The sequence below is a fragment of the Calypte anna genome, chromosome 11 (assembly GCF_003957555.1).
Source record: "Calypte anna isolate BGI_N300 chromosome 11, bCalAnn1_v1.p, whole genome shotgun sequence".
NCBI classification, from domain to species: domain Eukaryota; kingdom Metazoa; phylum Chordata; class Aves; order Apodiformes; family Trochilidae; genus Calypte; species Calypte anna.
This window is the reverse complement of record NC_044257.1, coordinates 10,957,609-10,977,956: the sequence shown is the minus strand read 5'-3', so window position 1 is coordinate 10,977,956 and position 20,348 is coordinate 10,957,609. Positions and strand designations below refer to the sequence as shown.

General features: G+C 38.1%; 1 protein-coding gene across 5 annotated transcripts in view; it reads left to right on the top strand.

Moving 5' to 3' along the window:
• KIAA0355 (KIAA0355 ortholog) overlaps positions 1 to 20,348 on the top strand; it is a 57,351-nt gene that overhangs the window by 13,162 nt on the left and 23,841 nt on the right. For all 5 annotated transcript variants that reach the window (XM_030457622.1, XM_030457624.1, XM_030457626.1 and 2 more), the window contains one exon: positions 13,966 to 15,307. In XM_030457622.1, the coding sequence (XP_030313482.1) occupies positions 14,813 to 15,307 (495 nt within the window). In that variant the 5' untranslated portion in view covers positions 13,966 to 14,812. The remainder of the gene's footprint in view (positions 1 to 13,965; positions 15,308 to 20,348) is intronic.

The following is a 20,348-nucleotide window of genomic DNA, read 5'->3' as shown; positions in this document are numbered from 1 at the left end:
ATTAACTTTTTTTTTTTACTTTCACTGTGTATAAATAAAGGCATTTGAGGGTATTCATTAATGCACAGTAACCAGATCAGCTCTTCTCTGCTGGGTAAGCACTCAGCCAGCTGAACAGTGACAGATGTTCCCTCCATGCTCTGTGGGGATGTGTTTTCTGGGACTGGAATAGTTTATTTTGGGCTGGGCAGAAGAGTGTTAGCATGTGGCTGGTGAAAACACGCTCATGTACTTGTAAATCTCTGCAGCTCTAAGAGGACATAGCTGTGTCAGACTGCAACCTCCGGACTTGGGACACATCCTGGAAACTTCTTGTTTTTCAACACTTTGGAGACAGAAAAGTATTACTCCATTTTTCAGGGAGCTGTTCTGTATCAAAGTGTTTTTGTGGGAAGATTTGTGTACAGAGGAACATTTTGCCCTAGTGACTGCACAGATTGGGTGTAGTTGAAAAAAAAAATTGAAAGGGGGATATGAATAGTGCTAATTAATTATAAGCATAAATTTTGACTACTTCCATTGTAGCCTGAGTAGACATCTGATCCCGTTGGCCACTTTTATTTTAATTTGGTTTGTGTAACAAATGTTACAGAATTGATGGCAAACAAATGACATTTTGTTGTTGAAAAAAACAAGTGTAAGCAAGTCCTTCTCATAAATAGATGGTGTCAGATGAGAAGACTTCCTTTGTAATAAACTCCTATTATTTTTAAGACTTTCATGTCTAGATACTCTTCAAGTATCAATAATTACTGGAAGTTGATGCTTTACTTTGCAAACTTCTCTGAAGTGCAGGTATATTGTATTTTAAGGTCTTTAAAGCAGATAAAGCTGTTCTACTGCAGTTGAGTACTGACAGTAGTATTGAAAACCTCTTTTTTAGAGAAGGCTTTTAAACTTATATTGTGTAAATACTAGATGTTTCTAATGCTCTTAAAAGTAATGTAAAATTGTCCTCAACAAGAAACATATGGTTGTAAATCCTGATGTACTCTGTGAGCTATCCCGACTATAGGAAACAGAGTCTGCAACATGGAGGATATTTAATTTAAAAAATTGGGATAAGGGTCGTGAATTGTACGCTAGAAATAGAAAATAAGATTAGAGGTTACATTTCAGGCATGGAGCTGTCTCTCGGGGGAACAAGGTTACTTCAAGGTTTGGAGCCTGGTTGGGGGATGGGAGAAGAGTGGAAATCCAACAGGGGCCAGATTGGTGTCTGGAGGGGTGTTGTAGCAATATATAAAGTAGAAATGGCCAGACAGCTTGATGCTTAGTGAGTATTGTAGCCTTCTCCTTACCATTGCTGGCTGGTGCCAGATTAGTCTTGGGCAGTGCTTGGCACCAGTGGGGTGGCCTTGACTGTCAGCACATCCTCTGCACAGACAGTCCTGGTGCTGAAAAGGTTGCTTTTTCTAAATCCAGTACTCGGGAAATATATTTCAAAGGGGACTGGTCAGATCTGCAATAGATGCATCAGCTGGTATTGAAATATTGCTTAAATGAGTTTGGCATCTTTGCAGTGTCTTATGGCTGTCAGAACTTTTCTGTGTGGCAGTTTCTGCAGCAGAAAGCCCTTTGTCAATGTAAGTTACAGGGAAGGAGTGTCAGCATGGCTTAAATCACCTAATCATCATTTAATGTAATCCTAGTCTTTCATGTTGATAGTAATTTTTGAGTGTAACTGACACATGAGAAAATACCTCTTAGAATTTAAAATGTTTCTTTTCAGTCTTTAGTTGTGGACAAAATTCAGCTCTGTAAGGAATATTGATTTAACCACTGCATGTAGTTAATTAGCTATGAAGTTAGGATCTTGTACTGATACATGTGTGTGAGTTTTCATAAAGATCTAACAAAAGTTTTAAGCTTAAAAGTCTGCTGGTCTGCTGTTAGACGTTTGATTTCTACTGAATAGATTGATCACATCATGTGAATTTGTCTCATAGATTAAACCAAAGTATTTTTCTCTTTCAATATGTATTATAACCAGGATAAATATCCCATTGTGTACTCTGCTGGGCAAAAAATTCCTTGCACAACTCAGTGCAGAAATTTTGGCACATAATGTGGAGAGAAATAATTCCCATGATTGAGGGCTTAGTTTATGTGAAACCATCAGTACTTCTACTTTCAGGACATGGTAGGGTGGTCTGACTCTGCTTTATATGTTGTAAATTAGAATTGTTTATTATTTAACAATTGATAATTTTATTGGGAAATATTTGGAGAATTCTTTAGGGAATAATTTCTAACTTAAGAACAGTGCTTATTTAAAAGGAAAAGTCACACTACATCATTCAAATCATGTAAGTATTTATCTGAACATAAGTTTGACTGTTGTATGCTTTTCCATGCTGTATACTTAATGTAGCAGCTAAAAGCTGGAAGCCAGGGAAGCTGTGTGTGCTGCTGAGACCTGCCAGCAGAATTCCATGTATGCATTTGTTAGCAAGTAGCTCTTGTGTGAAGTTATTTATATGCCTTGGTAGCATCTACACTAGATATAAAGATTGAAATTGATTTTCCAAAAGTGTAAATTTCTTTGTGTTGAAAGAAACTTACTAAGAGTGTTAACTCTGTTTTTAAAGGAGCGGGAAAACAAGTCTGTTAAAACATTAAAATATTTTCTTAATAAAATTCCTAAATAAGGACAATAACTTTATGTAAGCTTGCCTTCCTAGGAAGAAGATACAAAATGCAAAAACCAGGTAACTAATTGCTTTTAAACCCAGACATTTTATATAGCAGTGTCAGTGTAAGGAGTGGATGCAGAAGACGTATGATTGCTCCAGCATTCCTCAGCCTGCAGCTTTTTGATATTAAGTTGACCTGTAGTCTGTTTTGGCATTTACATTGTGTGGATGAAAGGCAACAAATTATTCTGTGGACTGAAATAGAAAGCAGGATTACTGAAGCAGCAGTAGAAGAGGGTAGATACTGGAATCTCTAAGATGTAAGCTATTGCCATTGTGGTGAAGGTGGGATGATGGAAGAGGGGCACCAGTACAATTCTTTTGTCTCTGGTGCTTAACTTGTAATTGAATGAGTTGTGAATTGAATTTGCAGAATATTGAGCAGCTCCAGGAAGGATTTTTTAAAATTGTCTACTGCCTAAAGCAGACAGAACAAGTAGATAAGTGCTGTGTTTTGGGTGTTCTTGAAGGGGGAAAGGTTATAGTTGGAAGATTTGGCTGTATTTTACCCTTTTGATTTGCATTAGAGATTTTTAAACTGCTGCATTTGATCTTACAACTGATCATCCTTTGACCCCAACTGTGGAGGATGAATTATTTCTATTTTTAAAATCTCTTCTATATGTAATTAAGACTTAGGAATTCTGATCTTAATGAGGAGAAGAGTGCTGTGCCCAAGACACACAAGCAGCTTTTTTGATTAGAAAAAGTGAGTAAAGGTTATGAAGTACGCATGCTACACTTATGCTTTTTTATCTTTATCATCTCAAGTTGCTTGTTACCACAGTTCCTTCATCAGCTACAGAAACTAGTCCTACATTATGTAATACATTAAAAACCATTGACTTATAGAAATACAACTTTTATACAGTTATATCTCTTGTTAAAATCAAAAGATCTAGCTCAAGAAAGATTTTTAGAATTACTGTTTGGACTATTCAGCTACTACTTTTTTGAAATTGCTATTTGCAGGAGTATTATATGATGCTTTTGAAGTATTAGGTACACACTAATGTTCAGTCTTATTCTAGGAGGAAGACTGTTATTCACAGTGGATTGCTCTGGTTTATTCATATCCTGTGACAGTGAATCAGATATTGCTGTCTATATACAGACTGAATTGCCAGCCAACTTTGGGCCCAAATATGGTAAACATAATTATATTCATTTGCTGTAAAAATACATTCTCCTTAGTTTAACATTTCCATGATTACAGTTTTCTGATAATTCCATAATTTTCAACATGAGAGGGATATGAAAGGCATAATCATCGTGTCCCTCTCCAGTGTAGAATATAGTTTGTTTTCCTGGGCAAAACTCCAGCTGCTAGTGATGAATCTACTGCTACTCAAATACAGAAAGCCCAGAAACCATTTGGAAAGTCAGTTTTCAGAACACAGGAGTTATGGGATGGAAACACAAATCTCTGTGTTAGTTAGATGACAAAGCTTGGGGCTGCAAGAGTCATGAGACAGTACATGGATGTGCTGATGTCAGTTTTTCTGCTGTGTACTCCTGTTTCCTGTTTCTGAAAATGAATTTCAGAATATTTAATACTTTTCAAGTAGGAGACTTTCAATGAGCGAGTTGGGGGAAAAGGCAAACATGAAGATGTATGAAGTTTCTACTTTTTCCTAATATTCCAATTCCAGTAAATATTGGTAAGCATTGGATTAGGTTCTGTTTTAGATCACAAAGAGCAAGAACAGTAACACTAAATACAAAAAAGTGAATAGCTTACATGTGGAAAGATATGCTAATAGTAGCCACTTCATTTATATGAGTAGGTTAGGGTTAGTGTATTTAAAGCAACTAAGAAAACACATTTGCAGAGCATTTTCCTTTCTCTTTTTTGATTTAGTTTAGTAGCAAGAGAATGTTGTAGACATACTCTGGCAAGTGTTGAGAATTCAGAAGCATAGTAATTTGGGAAAGGAATGATTGTTGGTGTTCAGCTACTCCAAATGTTTTGAAAGCTTTCATCATCCTTGCTGCAAACAGGCAAAACAAAACAAAACATCTCATGAAGGTTTTAAAGGATTTTTTGTATATAATCTGTTTTATGTTTCTAGTACTCAAAATTCTCTTCTTTACAGGAGAGCTTTAAGTGTGTAGATGATAAGTAATTTTCACTGGCTTGAAATACTTCTCTAACACTTCTTTTTAAAGTTACACATCACAAACTCTGTCAAAATAGTCTAGAGATGTAGTTCAGGGGTATTGTTTTCAGTTGAAAAAATCAAATGTGTATGTGCCTAATAAGTGTGAGTACTGTTGCATTTATGAAATGTAGTATCCATGTTTGCAAGAGCAGTAAAATGGCTGAAAGTCAGGTCTAAAAGTTAACAGCTGCTACATTGATGAGGAAATGCTGCTGTTTCCAGAGCAGTTGTAATCAGTCTATCATTGTGATACACTGTTTTTAATGATCACCAGGTTGGAGTGAGTAAGACGGTGGAAGTGGCTGATTTTATTCAGACTTCGGAATTGATCCAGTTCACCCTTCTTAATCCCATACAGGTCATAAATGGATACACTGGGAGAGGCAAGAACAGGGTGTATTTGTGGGCTATGCTGATTTAAAACTGTCTTCAATGATTTGATGCATATAGGATTTCCTGGGTCAGTGGTTAGTCTATTTAGTCAGCCAAATTAGCCCCTCTGGAAGAAAGAGTGATAAGATGACCAGAACTTCTATTGATGCAATGGCATAATTATGTTACTGGCTTTCCCAATGCTGCTGCTTCTTTCCAGATTCATTTGCTAATAATTTGTAACACAAGAATTACTCTACTTGCTCTACCTTGCAGCATCAGGCTGACATTGTAGCAAAACCAGTTGTAACACAAAGATCATCTTCCTAAGTGATAATGATCCCTCGAGTTCACAATTTTGTAGGAGAGACTTGGATCATTTTTCCGTGTATGAGTTGATTAATTTATCCATAATGAATCTTGTCTCTTAGTCCCTTAATCCTGTAAAAGGTAGTCCATGCTTTGTGTATGTGTATATATGCACACACACACACACACACACCTGTTTCAATATATATATTGGTACTTGTCTTTTGTCACACCTAAGTGCTGTAGTGTTTCACTTTGGGATCTTACTCCCGCTTGTCTTTCTAAGTCTTGTTTAAGGTATGGTTTGTCTGAAGCAATTAAAACTTTGTCAGAAGAACCTGGCTTTTGAAAGAAGATGCATGTAGCATTTCTAGAGTGTCTTTCAATTATCTAAATACTTTTCCAAAGGATGGAAATTACTCCCATTTTTCTAGATATAATAGGTTTTTATGTAGTGTTTAGGTCTGTGGATAAATACTGATTTAACTCTCACTTGGGTCTGAGAGACACCACTGACTTTACTGGAAGTAATCATATGATTAAGTCCATTGCTTAAGTAAGTCCAAAGGTTCAGCTTTTTCTCCCTGCCTTCCTTTTAGCTGAAAGTGAAATCTGTGCCTAAATAAAAGTCCATTTATAGGAATAGATGTCAAGACTTCTCTAGAAATTGTCAGTTCTCCATCCCTTCCTTCAAACCATGGCCTTCAGTCCATTGCTCTATTTTTGAAGCAGGTGGACTTCAGTGAGAGCAGGGCTTTCTTCCCAAGTCCTGTACATAGTGGCCAGAATCAAAGAATTCTGTAGGCAACCTGTCTGGGAGGCAGAGCTGTTGTGACTTTTCTGCAGGAGGTTTCTGCTGTTCATACCTGCTTTCATTGTGGTCCCATGAACTTTTTCTTCATTTTAGCAAGTTTTACATCTCTGATGAGAAAGCACAAGGATGTGACCCCTTTTGGGAGATGCAAGATGAGTCTCAAGTCTCTTCTGGCTGGTAGTCACATTGCATGGGAACTTCTGATGATGTATGCAATCACTGTTAGGCTACTGTATTGAAAGAATGGACATTATTTGCTTTTTCTCTGCACCCACAGTTCTCTTCCAAAAGGGAACTGGTCCCAGTTTCAAAATAGATATCATAAGCACCTATTGCCAAGGGAGGATTGAAATGGTGATCCTGATCTGACACAAGCATCTATTTTTGGCATTCAGGGAGGAACCCAAGTCTGAAAGAAGGTCTGGTTTAACACATTCCTTCTACCAGCCTTTCCGTTTGCTGTCATGTCTTACTGCTGAGACTTGAGTTGCTGCTTTTTGATGTTACATGTTTTACTTCAAACAAATGTAAGACATGTCCTGACACACTGGAGGCTCTGCCTTGGAAAAATCCAGCTCAATATATTGACCGCTCTGAAATGATTGAGAGATACCTACCTTCCATGTGTATTTTACAGAAAGAGTAGTTATACAGCTCAGGGCTATAGATTCTTTTCTGGAGGCTTAAGAGTTGGAAGCAAGGTGGTGTAGTGCTTAGCAGCCAAGACCTTGAGTCCTTATCTAGGTGTTCTTCAGCCTTTTCCAAGTTTTTTCTGTTTCCAAGCGGTTTTCACAACCAGTTCTGTGGTGATTTGGGTTATTTTGGGGAGGGCATGGGGATATTTTTGTCTTTGCTTGTCATGTAGTTCATCTAGCATAAATGTGTCTAGAAGATTTTTCGTTGTAAGTGAAAAAGACACAAATTGGCACAAGTAAGTTAATATCCTTGTTTTAGGGAAGGTGGTTTTGAAGAGGAAAAAAAAACTAGACAATAATAAACTCAGAGACTGTCTATAAATATTGGGTAAATATTTCATCAGTGAAACTGGTCTCTGTGTTAATGAAACAAACTTGCTGGAGCCTTCCACTTAGGCTTAACAAATGTCTACAAGTAATTGCTACACTGGTAACTGACAGCAGTTTCTGTATTATTTAAATGGATCTGGTTAGATTTGTGTACATATAAGTAGGATGTTCAAGCTGATGATTCTAGTTCAACTTCATTGACTGTGCAGTGCCTGTAGAGCATGTCCTGTGAGCTGTGGTCCCCAGCTGCTGGGAGGGAAGACACTGGATCTGTTTTTACACTATGGCTATTGCCATCCATCTAAATCTGAAGTAACCAGGAGTGAGCCAGTGTCTGGTAAGCTGCTCTTAGAAAGGATAAACCCTGGAGGGGAGGGTGTTTCCAACAGGAGCTTCATGGGTTCACTAAAGATTGGCTTGCCTGCTTGTTTTGTTTTGTTTTGTTTTTTTCCTCCAACTGTTCTGGGCAAGCAGCCAAAAAAGAATTCCAATAAGCAATTCATGAGCCAACAAGAACTAAAATGATATTGTTATAATAGGCTATTTCTGTCTCTTTCCCCCTTTCTACCCCTGCTCCCCTCTATTAGGAGTTTTTTGCAACTTCAGTGTGAAACCCATCTCCTCAAAGAAAAAATAGCAAAACAATAAAGCCAAAAACATAGAGGAGGTGCTTGGGTCTTTTAGTGGCTGCAGCCCACCCCACTGGGGAGGCTCTCAGCCTTAGAAAGCCTGACTGGTTTTCCTTTCTGGCTTTGTAGTCTAAGTATGGGCACCTGACCAAATGCAGTTGGGGGTTGGTGATGAGTGTTGTGTGCCAGTAGGCAGAGCTACTAGGATGTGCATCCTCCCTGTTGGCTCTGGAGAGGTTCTTGTCCTGTGCCTGCATCCTGACAGCTGCCTGAAGCCAGTTCTGAGAAACTGTAAGCCTTGTTTGCCCTGATGCTGAGGATAATGATACTTGTCAACCCCTATAAAAGCATTTGCATGCTTTAAGTATTTATGGTGTGTTGGTAAGAAATTACAGGTGCAAAATAACTTGGTTAATGTCAGAGATTAATGCCTATTTTCTGCCAGTGAGCACTACTTGGGAATGGCTGTTCTTGTTGACACAAAAGTTCAATTTTCAGACATAGTTTAAGGTCTTGTGTTACTCTGAGAAGTTTATGTCCAAGACAGTGTTTAAGAGCAAAAACAAATTTTAAAACCCTTCATGTAATTCTATGCATTTTCTTTTTATGGATGGCTTGATTATATTACACAGTTGTCATTCTTGTGGCAATAAAGGTCGTGTATTAATTGAGAGTGTTGGAGATGTAGTTGAAGTTAGAATATAATTTCTCAGGTCATGAGACTTGTTACTGAAACTCTAATATTCTTTATATTAAATCCCTAGTATTTGGATTCCAATTTCTAGTAATTTTGAATATTTTGTAAATGCTAAGCACACTGTAGATGTAATCCATTTTTGGTTTGAGATAGTGTAAATTGAATCAACTCCCACTTTCTAATCTGTAGAGTCCTGTCTGTCTGTCTGTCTGTCTTAAAATCACCTTCCAAAAGTAGTTGGGAATATCTGGCTGTTTTTCTTAGCTTGGTTATTTACAGGGATCGTGAAAAGTTTAATTGGAGGAAAGGGTTTCCACCATCTGTCTTAGTTCACTTTACTTCTTACCTACAATCAGTAGCCTATCTGAAAGGAAAAGTAAGCAGTAACTCCTTACACTGCACACAGCCTGGCGTTCTCGCCTCCAGATGAAGTTTTGGTAGAGTTCATTTGCACCTTGAGCACAGTGGTAGAGTCTGTTTTGCAAGGCCCCTGTCTGAGACTAACTTTTCATTTCTCCCATTGAAGATTTATGTCTGTGCTTTGATGTAGACTGCTGGTTTGAAACATTTTTATAGCCGGGCCTCTTAGTGCTGCCTTCTCTAGAATCCCTTGCTGCCGTATCTTCCCTAATTCCTGTTGTCTCCTCCTTGCCTTTGCCCTGGCCAGTGTGGTCTCAAGGTGAGCAGAGCAGCAGAGCTTGTCCTGTGAAACTCTGCACGCAGAGGTCCCTGCTTCAGGGGCTTCCTTGATCAGGATATTGTAGTTGCTGAGGTGCTGATACACAAATTGATGTTTCTTGAGCCTTGGCTGGTAACACATTAGTGGGAACAGTGGAAGACTGGTCATCAGGAAACAGTGTACAGGCCTCCCGTGCCATTCTGCTATTCTCATGTTCAGATGTTGAAGACCATTTGGAATATTCTTTTTTTGGTTTGTTTGTTTTAAGGTGTCCACACTTGGACAGGTGGCCTGCTTGAGTGATGCATCTGATGCATAAGTGACAGCAGAACTTGAAGGTGGAATAAAGCTTTTTGTAGTGGGGTAACTTTTGGCTTTGCACAAGATTTGTGTGGCTAAACGTGAGCAGGAATTGGTGTGTCCTCCACACAAGGCCCTTGGCTCTAGCAGCTTGCTGACCTTCTGGCCTTGCAGTAGGCTTTGTTTGTTCAGGCTTTTCCCTGATTAGCAGTCTGGCTGTCCTGGGGTGTTTCTTTTGGGGTTACATTTTCTCAGATGTAGATCGAATTTAGTTGTTTTTGGGTTTGATTGTTTTACATGAATGGTACTTGTGATGTTAAGTTCATCCTGAGAGCTGTAATCTGTATCTCATGAAATAAAAATCAACATAACATGTCTGGAAGTGGTACTTGCAAAAAATTATCTCTGGTATTTTGGATTCTCTTACTTGTATGTGTTACACTGCACATCGACTGAAAGGACAGCAGAATTTGTAAAGACCATCTTTGCAAACAGCTTTTAGAATCAAAATCAGAACCCTGTTTAAAGCATGAAATTAATTTTTTTTAATAAATTTTTTTTAACCAGTGTGCATTTATGTAGATGGTAGATCAAGTGGGCTGTAAGGAAGTTGATAGCAGGGGTAATTGTGTAACTAACTACTGCTAGAGCTGTACTTCTACTCACTACTTCCTCTGCTCAATTTTGAGTTGATTCAGGGAAAAAGTTGCCTCCTTTTGTGGTAGGGTAATCCCAAATGGGACAGATTACAGCCCTTGTTGCCGGTCCAAAAACAGAAACTGGAAGGTGCCAAATTCCATTTGTCTGGAAGTTTTTCCTGTTGATTTGTGTCTCTTGCAATCATTGAAGTTGCAGAAAATACTTCTGATTTTCTGGGAAATATGTAAGCAAAAAGTTTTGGATGTTGCACTAAAGGAAAAAAAGATTAGTGAAGTTGATTTGCATATGCTCTCATTTTCATGCAATTTCTGTTTCCTCTATGCAAATGAGGCCATTTTTAGAGCAACTCTTGCAGATGTCTGTCTAATTCTCTGTGGAAGTTCAAATAGTTCAAACTAGTAGCAGTTCCTTAACTAGAAGCATTCACTCCCTAAAGACAGAACATAAAAGAATGCGGTGACCTTTTTCAGTTGCATTTTACAACTTTCAACAGGATTATGCTCATTGTGCAGCTTGTTTATATACTAAATATTAATGCTACTTATAATGTTTAATAGTATATAAACAACACTATTTTGTTCTTGGTTACATAAGGAAAATGAAATTTCTTTATTAGTAGCATGCTACCTTTTTTGATACTTTCTACACTTGATTTCTGTGAATAGTTCTATTTTCTGCAAGATCATGTGCAAACTTATGATTTACATTTGGGACTGATATTATGCTCTTCTTGTATCACTAGAACAAAACACTGATCTTTATTTTTTTTCTAATATGGCAAGAAAATTGGCATAAAGTTTATGTAGTTACAGTAGAAAGGCCCCATGTTTAGTCCATGCACCAAGAGCAGCAGCCAAACAACAGCACTGGGGAAGAGAGAGGAGAGAATAATTCAATTTTTCCAAGAGGAAGAATGTTTATTTTTTATGTAGTATGTTGGAGATCTCATTATAAAGAGTGTAATAAGATGTGTGGCATTTCCCACATGTTGAGAACTGTAGCTTCCTTCTCTCTTAACTAACTCTTTAGATGTTGAAGGTATGAGCTGTGCCCTTTAAGCTGTGTTGATTTTATTGCAAGGGAATATTGAAGAACTGAATAAGTACCTGCAGGTTTGATGAAATTGGCTGCAAATAAAACAGTGGTTTATCATGTTTGTTTGTAGCTGCAGAAAATATGAAAAAACCCCAAACCCCATATTTTTCTATTAATTGCATTTATGTTCCTACATATTGGCTTAATATCAGACTATTTCAAATGATCAGTTCAAGTGGCTTAGTTTGAGCTTGAAAGGCATAGTGTAAAATCAGAACCATCAAGTTGTAGTGCATCTCTAATGTGTTTGACTAATTCAGTGTCATATATCTTGAAAATCCCCCTTTCTTAGCCTTTTCTACATTTGCCACTAATGAACATTTAGATGTTTCATGATCATTTCCTAAGTTCCTCTGCAGTGTGAAATTAATGTCTACTTAGGGAAAAAAATAACCAATTTACTTAGACAATGCATATAAATTAACCAACTCTTTTGTACCATCTACATTTATATGCAATCAAGAAAGCCAATTTAATTGTGCTTTCCACTGTAAGGCACTGTAGCTTGTAAAGCAAGGAGAAAAATATTTTCAGCTATGCATATGATATCAAGATGTCCTAGAAAATTCTGTTTTTAATGGGTTTACTGCGTTCTGAAGCATTCAGTGTGAATATTGAGAGAAGTTAGGAAAGAAACTAATCAGCTTAGAGTACTTTATAAGGGATGCTGAAACACGTGTGGGAATTTCTGCTGTTTTATCTGTTTATCATGTTTTAAAAAGCGGGATTATAAAAGAATATTTGCTCCAGATCTCAGAAGCAGAACTATCTGCATCAACAACTTCCTGAAAAATTGGAGCATCTGTTGATCTAGTGGGTGGGAGACTGTCTGGCTCTATGTGTTGTTCTGTCCTGTTATGTCTTGCCTGCTTATTTATCTGGGGGATTTTCTATCGTATGTATATGTGAAAACATTGTGTGAATGCACTGATATTTTATTTCTTCAGACAGGTGGAAATAAAATATTTTACTGAAGATAATGTCTATATTCCCTATCCGTTTTGACAGTATTAATACAGGTTTCATATATAACAGGTAAAGGAACATTTTGTTGTTGAATTAAAGCCTCCTTCCTGTTATATCTAGATTATTTTTGTAAGTGCTCAGGGAAAAAAAACCTCTATTATGAATTACTGTTTTATATTAGCCTTGTATATTGAATTGCTGCAGCAAGGAAAAGAATGTCCTGATTTGATCAGATTGGGTTCTGTGTTTGTGAAGGAGAGGGAGAGAGTGGCCTGAAGTGTGACTTAGAGCTAGGACAAGATAAGCTAATTGAACAACTGGTATTTTTCTGCATTATACTATGGATAAGCTCTTGACATTGTTAATCAGTGTCTTTTGCAGTCTCAAAAAGTAAAGTAACTTGTTCAGGATAGTGGTATGGGGTTTCCCACCCTAACCTAGCTGCTGGGATGAGAGGCAATTAGGTCAATGCAGTTCTGACTCTGTCACAGAAAAAAGGAAGATGATTGAGTTGGGATTAGTTAACAAGCTATGAATTCGTAGTGCATAAAAAAAGAACAAAAGTATCTTCTCTTCTATGTGAGTATAAATCTGCTTGTGTGTTTATATAATATATCTATAAAGATCTATGAGTGAATTCCTAAGATGAGACCATTGTATGGGTATTTGACTCCAACCTGTAAACATATTCATGAGGTATCGACCCTTGTCCAGTGAAAAGCTGTGTTTGGCTGAGGATTTAAGAATCTTCATGCCCTTTTCCAGAAGCTCCTGTTGCTCCAGTCTGGCCTTGAATGTCTCCTGCTGCAAGCTGACCCTTTCTCACTGGTCAGGCACTGTTTATCTTCCTACAAATGCCTTCAAGAAAGGGCTCTTGGCTTTCCAGCTGACCAGAGTTGGCTATTAGCAGCAGAGCAGTACTACAAGTGTTTTGTCCTCCCTGCTTTCTTGTCTGTCCTGTATTCATGTAATACCTCGCATATGATAGATGTTGTCGATCATCATGAAATGGGATGTGTATGTTGTGTTTTTCAGCTAGTCTCAGAATATAGACAGATTTGTCTGCTGTTGTTCTGAAAATAAAAATTAAGGACCTATATCTGTTGATTTGGTAAATTATAAAGTGAATGGAAGTCTCAGATTTCTGCATTAAATTATAGTGTGTGAAAAAAGGTTTAATTTACTTAATTCTTAAACTATTTAAAAAGGATGAAGTTAGAAAATGTGATTAACTCCCCCTGAGCTCTGCATTAATAGCCTTCCACTGTCCTTAACTCTAAGAGTTGCACTGGGGATTAAATGTAGTTTTAAGATTGACAGTCTAGGATGGGAGAATTAATAACAGAAAGTACTCAGTGGTTTTGAATTTATTAACAAGATGACACCAACTTGTAACTGCCTTTTAAACTGTCTGTGCAACTCTATTTTCGGCTTCCATGTTGTAGAAAAGTATGCCTAGAGAAGTATACTATGACACTGCAGGAGTTAAAATCTTAAATCTTCTCATTGTTCCATAGTATCTTAAGCTTTTTTTTTTTTTTTTTTTTTTTTCCCTTCACAGGAAATGACCTAGAGGCCTTACAAATACATTTGTGCATTTTTGTTCTGAGTCTACAATTGAGGGCAAATGCAGTCTGGAAGCACCACTTCTTAATGTTACAACGGAAACAACTACCTCAACAAACAGGAAAAGGGGAAGAAGACTTGCAGTAACAAACACTCTAATTTTTAATAGCTTATGCTTGCAACGTCTTCTGTAAACAGAGTCCAGATTTTTTTTTCCCCCTCCAGTATTAAGAAGAGACACTACAAGTAAACTAATTTGGCAGACTGGATCTGTCAAGACAGTTGGAAGATATTTGATCTGCTGACATAAGGATTTGCTTTTTTTCAAGGAAGGAGCCTCTGCACTGCTTTTATAATCGCTGTTGATCGGTGGTTTGCTCCACTTTTCCTGATACTACTAATGGAAAAATTGTATTAAGGTATTGCTTCTAAAACTATTATTTGCATTGACAAAAGAAACTTTTGTAGACTTAACAGCAAGTGACAGTAATATGCTCATGAAGAAGTCATAGGCAGTAACTTCTCTGCTTCGGTGTTGCTTTTCTGTGTGCAGAGTGGAACACCAAACCAGAGACAGAGCATTATTAAGATACTTCAGCTTGCTTTTTGAGTACAGTTTATAACTGCAGCAGGGCTGCACTGAACACTGAAAGGACAAAGTCAGCAAATCTGCTGCTTTTCTCACTGCTGATACAGATTATACAGACACTTGCCTTTTTGAAATGCCTTTTGTGAAACCTATGTACACAGTCCTTCACTGTTACTGTACATAACCATATATTTGAGGAAGGAATTTGACAAGTGATTGTTAATTCAAAAAATCTTTGAACAAGCACTCACTTATGTATTGCTGTAGTGCACAAGAAAGCAAAATGGACTATAAGCGGCGCTTTTTGCTTGGCGGGTCCAAGCAAAAAGTGCAGCAACACCAGCAGTATCAAATGCCTGAGCTAGGCAGGACCCTGAGCGCACCGCTGGCATCTACAACCCCAGCATCCCCTTTGGTCTCCTCAGCTGCTGCAGGCAGCTGCAACCACCCTGTGCCCCACACTACTCCGATCGCAGACATCCAGCAGGGAATCTCCAAATATCTGGATGCACTCAACGTGTTTTGCCGTACGAGCACTTTCCTTACAGACCTTTTCAGCAGCGTGTTTAGGAACTCGCACTATTCTAAGGCAGCTATGCAACTGAAGGACGTGCAGGAACATGTCATGGAAGCAGCGAGTCGACTCACAGCAGCAATAAAACCAGAAATAGCAAAAATGCTGATGGAACTGAGTGCAGGAGCTGCAAACTTTAAAGATCAAAAAGAGTTCAGCCTACAAGACATTGAGGTAAGTTACCCAGAGGATGCTGCTTTGTGGGAGAATTTGTATCATTCCATCTTAGTTGGACATCTCTTCAAAATCATTTCCACACTGAAAGTTCTCTCTGCCTCGGTTTGTATTTGTGAACCATGCTGGTAAAAAGAGGAACTCTTCTATCCTTATGTTTTCTTCTGGAAAGTATTAAGTAATTTGCACTGCCTGACTTAGAAGTATGTTGAATTAGATGTTGCAGGTATTTCTATATAAGAACTTCTACTCTATTTAAAGATTTCATGAAATAAGATGACTTATAATGAAATTATGCAACCTATATAATTCTAAATAATAATCTTCTATATTATTTGAATGTCATACTCATGTTTATTGAGCATTTTCTGCTTGACATGTGATTGCACAGTTTACAGATGAAGTAAAGTAGAATGCTATTTGTAGTAAATATAATTGTAGTGAGAAACATGACTGGCAGATTTCAGTGGTGTATATTTAGTACAGAGTGAAGTAACATTGGCTGTGTATTTGTTACAAATATCTTCTGCAGACTGGTATTTTTGAAAACCATCCAACACCACTATATTTAGCTAAGACTGTAGGAAAAAAGAGGGCTTCTAAAAAATCTAAAAGTCATTGAAAGTTATTTTACATAAAGACCCTGGTAATACCTGTGCTGGAAGACTTTTGTTAATTTAAAAAAAGCAAAAATATACAAAAGACTACCTGTCTTCTAGGTTTGGTTTTTTTTTTTTTTTGTGGACTTTGAAACTGTCTTGCAAAATGTTGACAACTATCTGTATACTGCTTTTATGACCTAGTCAAGCTATTGTAGGTGCCAGTTCATACCCTGCCCCACCCACTGTGGGGATAGTGCTGCTTCAGCAGTGAGGAGAGTTTGGGAGCAAAAGCAGAAAGCAATGTTTGCAAAAGTTGGCCCCATGTCCTGCCAGTTTAAAGCAAAAGCACAGAAAATTGCTTTGCTCCTTGCTTTACCTGTATAGAACTAATCCTTTTCTTTTTTAGCTTCATGGGCACCTGTAGTACTCTATGGTGGGAACACCTACCCTGCTCTGTGTGCACCACACAGCTTTATGGTAGGAACAAAGGTAGAGAGAAAGCAGGCAAAACAGCTGGATTGCTTGGTGTCCTTTTTGGGTCTGTCTTGTGGAAACTGGCCCCTTCTCATGGTACTTCTCTTTTACCATTTTTTAATTAACATTGCATCTTGCACATAGCTTTAAAAAAGTCAATATGCAAGATGGATGGAAATTTTTGTGTAAGAAGTTAAATACTGCATTCTGGTTTTGCTTAAGAACCAGCAATGTTTAAGGATTTGACACTGACTCATACAGATTTTTTATAAGTCAGCACCCATGGTTTAGATGACCCAGCTGTATGGGCAAGCTGGTTTGATGATTGCATCCAGGAAGCAGTTATCAGTTGCTCATTGTCAAAATGGACCTTGGCAGAGGCCAGTGTAGAGAATATATTAAAGTTTGTAGGTGACTTGAAAGTATTAGTGTATTGAAAAGCCTACTGAATTAAAAATAGTCTTGAACCAATGAGTTTTCCAGTTGGGATGGAGATCAGAGGGGAAAACCAAATATTACAATCTTGAAATTAAGAATTTCAGCCCTGCAAGTGGAGCCCACTGGGCAGCTGTTCTGAAGAGCAGTTTTAGGGTTTATGGTGGTTGTATGTTGAGAAGGATTCAGTGTTGTGCAGTTGCAAATAACAAGTCATTGTTGTTGCTTCTGTGGAGAAAGGGAGTTATCATGTATGTAACATGCATGTAACATGACTAAGTGCAACAATTATGACATAAGCATTCAACTCTCTTCACTTTGGTTGTTATGGACTTAAACAAAACAGTGCACCCATGCACCACTGCTGTTGCTCTTAGAGAAATAGTGAGCATGTGGAGAGACACCAGAGAAGAGGAGAGTACCAAGAGTAATCAGGCATTCAGTAAACAGGATTTCTGAGGACAAGTTGAAAAGACTCATTCTACAAAAAAGAAGACTAAGAAGGAAAATCACAGTTGTTCAGGTATTCCAGAAGCTGCCAGAGGATGTGGTGGTTCTTCATGTGTTCTTTTCTTTGCGTCCACGTAAAGTGGAACAAGAACCAGTGAACTTAAATTTCGGAAGGAAAGATGTGTATTAGATGTTGTGGAAATACTTCATCACATTAGTGAAGCACTGACGTGGATTGCTACAAAAGGTAGGGAGCCTCCATCATGACAAACTTACAGAACAGGTTGAACCTGCATCTGGCAAAACTGACCTGGGTGAAACTGTGCCTTGCTTGGGACAGTACAGTGACCTTTTGTGAGCCTCTCCTGCTTTTTTGTGATTTAAAGACTGAACTATTTATGCTGAAATTCTAATTTTTAAAAGTGTGGGGTTTTTTTCCCGCCCTTCCCTATAGAAAAGTTAACATTTCATAAAACCACTAGCAGAATTAAAATTCACAACAGAAGCAGAAAAACACAAAGGGGTCTTGCCTAATTTCATCAAGTTCAGTAAGCAGGGGAAAAGTGTGAGAAGCAGTTTAATTCTTCCCCTGGAAAATACAAGGAAGGAAATGCATTGATATCTGAAGTCACTTCTTCAGATTCTCTAATTAGGTGACTGAAAGAACTTAGATAAGATTCAGAAAGTGTTGAGAGATGGCTGAATGTGGCTGTTCAACAATATTCTATGATGGGCTCCTCCAGAACCTCGTGTTTGAGGGGCAGGGTCGTGTATAATGGAAGTGGCAGGAGGCGAGTTGTAACCATGGGCTGGAAGGACGGGAATCCCAGCTTCTGGAGAAGAGCATGAGGGGAGTTTTCCATGCATGAGCCCAGCTGAGGGAAATTGTTTTTTCCTAAGCCTTCTTCCTCAACAAAGATTGTATGTTTTGAGGAAGAATGAGAAATATAAGGAGAGCAGGCTTGGCTTTAGAAATTGAGGAGAAAGGTGCAACTTTCTGAGGTGCCGCATGTTTTCATCTGGTGTAGTTGGCTCTAGCCCTCAGGGAAGGCAATATCAAGAAAACTTCAAGTTCTAATAAACATACCCTGACTTTGATTTGGACTAAAAAATGTTGTGCAACCTGGACTGTAGCAGCAGTGGGCGAGGTTTTTTAGCAGAACAGAGCTTGCTAGTTCAGAGCTGTCTGCCAAGATGTGTAAGAAGGTGACTTTTCTTGATCAAAGTGTTGGTGATAGATGGAGTTTCCCAAGGTTTCCTAATTTCAGAAATGCAAATGCTGATTTTTATTTTCTGCCCTTCCTTTTCCCCTTTCAAAAAACATTGAATTCTCAGGTGTTTTGTGCCTGCATGGCTGAGGAACAGCTTGGAAACCAGGGGCAACAAGAGTGTGTTTCATGTTAAGTTTTCCAGATCTGTTGTTAAAGTTTTGGAAGCTGGAACAAAGCAGAAAAACTGTACCTCTGCTAATAAAAGTGTGCAAGGAAATCCGGGGGGTGGGTGTTGAAAACCCCTGGAAAAAAGTTTGCTTCCTCATCTTTTGTGAAGCTTTGCAGCAGCCTCAGTACTGCAAAATGTGAAAAATTAATCGTGGTTTAGTTATGTGGATCTTGTGTATTGTATTAAAAGTATTAATGTTGCCTTCCTATAGAAAAGGGAAGCATGAACGGGCACTGAATATTTACTTGGATGATCCGTTTTGTATTAAATGGAGATAAGTTTTGGGGTTTACATGTATAAAATAATATTTTTGAATGAGACACTTGTGGGACAAAAATGTCTGAGTAAATGTAAAGTGTAGGCATTCTTTAGTAAACATTGTAAAACCCAATTTAAATATTTTAAAATTATTACCTTCCCTGTGATTTGCAGGGATTGGCTTCAGACTTTTCTTATTTGAGGAATTGCTAGTAGCAAAATGCTGCTTCAAATCAGTAGAAAACGATGTCTTGCTTGAATAATATTGTGCTCTTGGCCTAGAATCTCATGATCTGCTCTCAGAACTGCTGGCGTTGCCTTCAGAAATATTTTGTTTCACATTTTGATTGCTGGTTTTATTTTTAAAATGCTTATTGCATAAAGGTTTTTTTACTAAATTATAGTTAGCATTTTAGTTGCTGTCAGTATCACATTCCACTACTGAGCTTTTATGTTGACTGACAGCAGAAATCAGTCTGTTAGGTGTTCCATGTCTCCTAATACTGTAGGTGGAAAGTTGCAACTTCTGCTGGAATCTAGTTTATCTTGTAGGTAACTCTTTAATAGCAGAATCATCTCTCCCCTTGGAGATGTTTTGGTCATGAGATCACTCTTACAAACTGCTGGGCATTACTACGTAGTAAAAATTAATTATATTGTTCCCACTTTCAGTAATATGTGGGAAAGGGGGTTCTCATACCTGGTACACCAGTTTGAGTCACACCTCAAAGTTAATTTAATTATATTGCTATTTCTGTTTGGTCTCCTCAGTGGGTAAACAGGTTGTGCACAGGGCTTATTGTTACAAAAGCCATTAAGAGCTCTCTTAATGGAAAATGAGTTGCAGTGGTTTGTTTTTTTTGTGGGTTTTGTTTGGTTATGAGAATACAACAAAATACTACTACATAAAACAGTATTTGGAATCGCAGGTCAGTGCATCAGTTTTGGAAGACTGATACTGCTTATTTGATGACTTTATTATTAGTGGTAATGTTCTGTTTTAAAGGGTCTGTTGCAGGAGATTTGCTTGCCAGGGAGTTTGCGTGGCACCAGTGTTTAGCAATGAAGTGTGGCAATTTTGTGTGTGCACTTTGTCCAGCAAAATATTCCAGAGTTGATTGTGTGCCCCCATTAGGAGGATAATATGGGACAGAGTGACACTGCATCTTGACATGCCATTTCTGCTTGTGTGTAACCAGTTTGATTAAACTCCTCACCTGTTTCACAGACAAGAAAGCCTGAAGTGAGGCTTCTCCACAAAGTCCCATTCCTTCCAGCTGCCTAAACATGAAAACAGATTCCTTTTTGTAAGGTTATTTAGCTGCTACAATGGATAACTGGTTATCAAGTAGGACAGCTGGGAAAGGCAAGATGCTAGACCT